This window comes from Cornus florida, unplaced genomic scaffold (assembly GCF_030987335.1).
Source record: "Cornus florida cultivar Cherokee Brave unplaced genomic scaffold, ASM3098733v1 CherokeeBrave_3.0.0_Hap2_Chr07, whole genome shotgun sequence".
NCBI classification, from domain to species: Eukaryota; Viridiplantae; Streptophyta; class Magnoliopsida; order Cornales; family Cornaceae; genus Cornus; species Cornus florida.
The window spans coordinates 73,296,966-73,302,644 of NW_026775577.1; the positions used below are offsets into that span (position 1 = coordinate 73,296,966).

The 5,679-nt window shown below is 35.3% G+C and overlaps 1 protein-coding gene across 1 annotated transcript; it reads right to left on the reverse strand.

Annotated features, from left to right (window-relative positions):
• Nucleotides 1-1,675: 1,675 nt before the first annotated feature.
• On the reverse strand, nucleotides 1,676-2,437 carry LOC132266306 (RING-H2 finger protein ATL78-like). The gene has a single exon (XM_059767159.1). The coding sequence runs from the start codon at nucleotides 2,435-2,437 to the stop codon at nucleotides 1,712-1,714; it is 726 nt and encodes a 241-aa protein (XP_059623142.1). The 3' UTR covers nucleotides 1,676-1,711.
• Between the last annotated feature and the right edge of the window lie 3,242 nt (nucleotides 2,438-5,679).

Sequence of the window (5,679 nt, forward strand, 5' to 3'; positions counted from 1 at the left end):
TCTGTTGGCCTTTACAGAAGTGCCGCAATGACCTTATGTTCAACAACCAGCTGTGGGATCTGTTTGCAGCTGTTCAACTAGTAGTTCGGAATTTTCATGAATTCAAAGAGGTGAGTTCTCAGGATACTCTCCTCTCTTTGCCTCTGGCCTCTGCTCCTCCTCGGTGCTCCGCATCAACTGTGATACCCCGGGGTATTACATCAACCCCCCTTGGTTTTGGTTTTCTTAAACTTAATTTTAATTCCTCTTTTAACAATGTTTCCAAGTCTTGCGGAGGAGGCATTATTCTCATAAATCATTTTGGGCAGCCAATTCGAGTTGCTTCAGTTTTCTTTAGATTTGTTTGCAGCTCGTCCATGGCGTCGGGAGTCTCTCAAGCTTCTTCAGTGTTGGGGTTATTCACAGGTCATTGTGGAAGGTGATTGTAAACCAATTATGGCTCTTTTTCATTCGGAAGATGCCCTTTCTGTTTTTTATGAAGATGTATCTATTCTTCTTAATTCTTGCTTGGGTTCTTCTCTTGGTTGTACCCCTCGTTTAGGCAATGATGTTGCTCACTTAGTGAGTAAATCGGCTTTAGACGTCAATTGTGGTGATTTCAAGTGTAGCATATGGCGTGATTGTTAAATGCTCTTTATCCTGATTGTATTTTCTATTTGTTCTAATGTTATTCTCTTAAGTGAAAAGAAAAAAGAAAAAATCCCAACTTTTGTTTGATTAGCACTTTAAATCACACCATGTGCTCCACTATCCGCAAAGCTCGATTGCAATCTAATCAAGCCCAACGTAACAGCTACTCTTCGTGGACAGAAGTTAAAGTTACATTATCTTGGTATTTAATTTAACCTATTAGTGGGTGGTTTACCCAAAATCCTAAAAAGGTTAAAAGGTTGATTTGAATCTATCCATCTACAGTTGTCATTGCTCCAACCCATATATGCTACATATAACATACTTTCCTACTGGAGATGGTGATATTATATTATAGATAAATGTACAAGAAAGAAATTGCTTGTCAATTGTTACAACTTGCTTTAGCATTACCAAAAATTAAGCTCCTCCAGTCGTACCTATCAATATTCGTGACTTGCTTGTCCATTCTGCTTTTTAGTTTATATATATATATATATACAAGAAAGAAATTGCTTGTCAATTGTTACAACTTGCTTTACCATTACCAAAATTAAGCTCCTCCAGTCGTACCTATCAATATTCGTGACTTGCTTGTCCATTCTGCTTTTTAGTTTATATATATATATATATATATGTATATAGATATTCAACTTGCCTCTTTTTTATTTAATTTAAATAATACTAGTAAAAATAACTAAGATCCATAGTAAAGCGACAATTATATAAAAAGAATAGTTTATTCTTTTCCAACAACTTCACTTCTTGCTATCTGAAAATAAAGTGGTTTTCTATCAAGAACACAGATGACATTCTACATTTTCCCGGTAAATGAGATCATATTGACCATTAAAACAATATGTACAGTGAAAAAGAGGCTGTATAGCCTTGGAACCTGAAGAGAATAACAAAATTCAGACAGCTGACTATCTAAACAAAAATTCTGGCATCATAGAGATGTTATGATCTTTCCTCTTCAACAAGAAGTTTCATTGTTCAAGTCCCGCTAAGAACAGTATTTTGAGTGTCTCTGCGGTTGCTTGAACTTCTAAAAAATATGAGCAATGCACTTGGTACCTTGTCAAACCACAATTGGTACCTTCATTTTCTCCATCCTAATATTGAAATCTTGATCATTCCGGTAATTATGTATCAAACCTTCAGCTTCTAGTGGGGTTATGGTTACAATGGTTTCTTGTAACGGCTGGGGTGGTGGTTGAGGTGGGCTAGCCTGAGTACACTCCATCATCTTTTGACATGTCTCAATGAGGCAGTGTCTGCAAGTAGGGCACGAGGAATTTGAACTGAGCCACTTATCGATGCACCGGACATGGAACCCATGGTTGCACTGGGGAAGAACACGTAAACACTCGCCGTCTGTGAACTCCGATAGGCATATCACACACTCAGTGTCCAAGCCAGGCTGATCCAAGCCATCTGAATACGTCACTTTTGGGAATGCCTCGAGGGCCTTTTTGTTGATCCCTGCTGTCTTGGCTAACGGAGCTGAGGGGTTGTTACCGGTTTCGGAGGGCACTGCACGGGTGCACCTTAAGGCACATCTAAGGATGGAATACAACCCTATTGAGCATATTATAGCACAAATGAGGAGTGTGACCATTACAACATTTGCATCAAAAGAATGATCATCTGAGTCAAATGGTGATATGTCGTGTTTGGTTCCGGTCGCCGGAGGAGTTGCCGTAGTTGGTGACTGACAAAGAGGGATTTTTAGTAGCAATCTTCTTGAGTAGAATTGAAAATCTTGGAAGATATGAGCAGAAGAGGAAGAAGGAAAGTAAGACATGTTGACAGGTTTGAGGAATAATTTAGTTGATAAAACTCCTTGGAGGTGGCTGTACAGGGGAGCATATACATCTATATATAGGGGGGAAAAGGATTTTGTTTTTTTTACAAGTTGAAGATAGTTGATTTCGCTTTTCAAGATTTACATATATATATATATATATATATATATATATATAGATTATGTGAGTCAACATTTAGCCGACTAGACACAGCACCACAAGGATGCTGTGCCCCCTCAATACCAACTTGCAGAAATATTATCTTTCTAGATAATATACACACGTGTATGTGTATGGGTGTGTGGATTATTAAAAAGCTCATCAAAATATTTTGAGAATCTCTTAGGAGGGTTTAAGAAATCTTACTGAATCTGGCATATCCTTTGATTCCACTAATTTTTTTTATCTTTTTTCGATGATGTTGATTTGGAACCTCTTAAAGTACTCGAATATATATACGTGCAGTTCCCCTTCCATATGCACAGCGCAATAATCCGGAAAATTCCCTGGCCCAAGGAAATCCACTAATTTATTTTGGTTTTTTATATTTGAAAGGGTGGAAAGCGTCAGCAGACCTGAGCCGAGATATGTCCGGCCCAAGGCGCCCAGTCAATCCAGCCCTTCATCAACCCTATGGCCCAAAGGTGAGGCCCAATCCGTGCAAAGTCCAAAATATAGCAAGACCGAGCCTCCAATTGGGTCGGTTTGGATTGATGAATTGCCCCATAGCGGAAAGTGGCCCATCAACTTTTTACTTGAGAGAAAAAGCATAGGAAATTAGGGTAGGAGGGACACTTTTAGAAGTGATCGAGAGAGGAAGAAAGAGAGAGTTGTTCTTGGAGTGTGAGAAAATCATTCTTAATATAGAAGAACCTTTTTCTTTTATTTTCATCTAGCGTCGTAGCTGAACAAATCCCCCAGTAACTTCGGGGTGAGTAAACAAATTTACTCGTAGAGAATAAGCATGCATAGACTCGATTTCTTTCAGATTTTTAGACTAATATGAAACAATTCAAAATGGGTCATGCCACCTAACGTCTATGTTAAGATAAGACTCAGGGAGCATCCTAAACTACCCTAGATCATTTCTGGCATATTCACATTTTTCATGCAATTCAAACACATGGAAGCATATTATACAAAGTAACAAGATATAGATTCCCATAGTATCGACTTGAAATCTAAAGATACAAAAAAAAAAAAAAAAAAAAAAAAAAAAAAAACAACTAAAGTGGGTTATGTCACCTAACGTCTATGTCCCAATGAATCTATATGATCATTTCTAAGTTATATTTGAACATCAAAACACAAATCATGATATTGATGCGATTTAACCAACATTGGAACTTCCAATACAACACATAAAGCATAATTCCTCTAAATTAACATCTTGAAGCTCATAACGGGAAAACCAATTAAAGAATAACAAGTTACGATATCAGCTAGTTATCAACTTGAAATGAAATGCGAAATCAACCAGAGTGAATACTTAGACGTCACGCCAGATCAGACCGACACTATAGTTACTTTAGGGTTACTAGCCCATGGTAAATCTCCCTATGTGCGCACTAGACTATATAAAGGGACAATCCCCTGTACTAGAACCAAGTCCTAGTCGTAGCCAAACAACGACATCCCCAAGTTTTCAAAATCAACAAGTTATGCAATAACGTATATATCAACATGTATATAAAAGATAATCAACTATCTACCATGTACAACCGAATTTGGAAACACATACAATACATGCTTTAAGTTCACAACTACTAAGGCATGACAAATGTCGAATCTTCAGTGTGCAATTCGTTACACGCTATAACGAAATATCTCAACATTGAAATCATAAACTCATGAATCTAATACAAGTCCAAAATCATGATTTTAAACATACTACCAACATCAAGTACATGATTATATTATTAACGCAATAGAAACGAAAATTAAGTAAATAAACTAATTAATTTCCTTAGGTTTCAATCCTCAACCAAATGGTCCCTAATTAACACATGTTAAACAATATAGCATGGTCATTACATATATCAAATTAAAACTTAATTAGGTCATTGAAACAATAAGGTAGAATTTAATTAAAACATGATAATTAAATCTCTAACTCCTAAAACAACTTCAAATGGCCCCAAATTAATATATATTAGTATACATGTCCTAGTCATTACAATTGCCAAGTTAAAATTTTAATTAAGTCAAAGGAACCACTAAATAGATTTTAATTAATCTTTTTAATTAAAATCTCTACATTTTAAACTTATCCAAATACTCTCAAATTAAAGTATGTTAAAGAACATGCCAAGGCCTATTTAAATGTCACATTACAACTTAGGATTTGTAGATTTAAGCATGTATGATATGTATTTATCTTATGTAGAATTATTAATGTTATATACAATCCTTATTGACTTGAATTGCTATATTTATTGTGGTGATAATTCTATATTCTAGTTGATTACTATTGGTAATTGTTATAATCTAGTATATAAAGCTTATTGTTGAGACATGATTTAAATAGATAAGTTGATTGTATTATATTGTACATTATATCATGATAAAGACTTGTCATTTGGTATACTATTTTATACTTGGAACTCTAAGACATGGTTTATATGATTTTAAATTACTTATGCATGGAAGGTAGTTTATATGCCTTAATTATTTTATAAAAGTTTTAAACTTAATTATGATTTTGGATTCTCTTACGATATTGTTATAAATGACATGGCTAGAGTTTGGTTCTAGTACGGGAGGTACGAATTCTCCTCATTCTCTTTCCCTGAGAGTTGTCAAAATAATAACCTTTTGAGAGTCGGCTCTCACCTTGTTCTACATCATCTTCCTCATCTCTGACGAGTTCTAATCCTTCTGTTCTCCATTGTTAATGGTCCTAAGAGTCTGAACTAAGTCCTAAATCATTCCAGTAATTTATATAAATCAATTATGCATCATTAACATCAATTAAAATAAATACACATGGCATAAATTGCAAGATCAATCAATTACAAATAAATTCATCTAACATTGTTTTAACCAGAATTAACATGCATAATAGATTAATTTAAAGTCTGATTAGTTCCTAGAATTAACTTAGAACTATATAGAACACGAAGTCTAAGGGAAATAGATAGAATAAGAACTTGCCTCTAGGTTTCAGATTGAAACCTTAACCTTTTCTTCCTAGACTTTCCGGCGACTTCAGCCTGCCGTCAAGACTCTCTGTTGCCCCTAG

Excerpts from the sequence above, each read along its gene's own strand:
- LOC132266306 (XM_059767159.1), bottom strand. The coding sequence starts at position 2,437 with ATGTCTTACTTTCCTTCTTCCTCTTCTGCTCATATCTTCCAAGATTTT.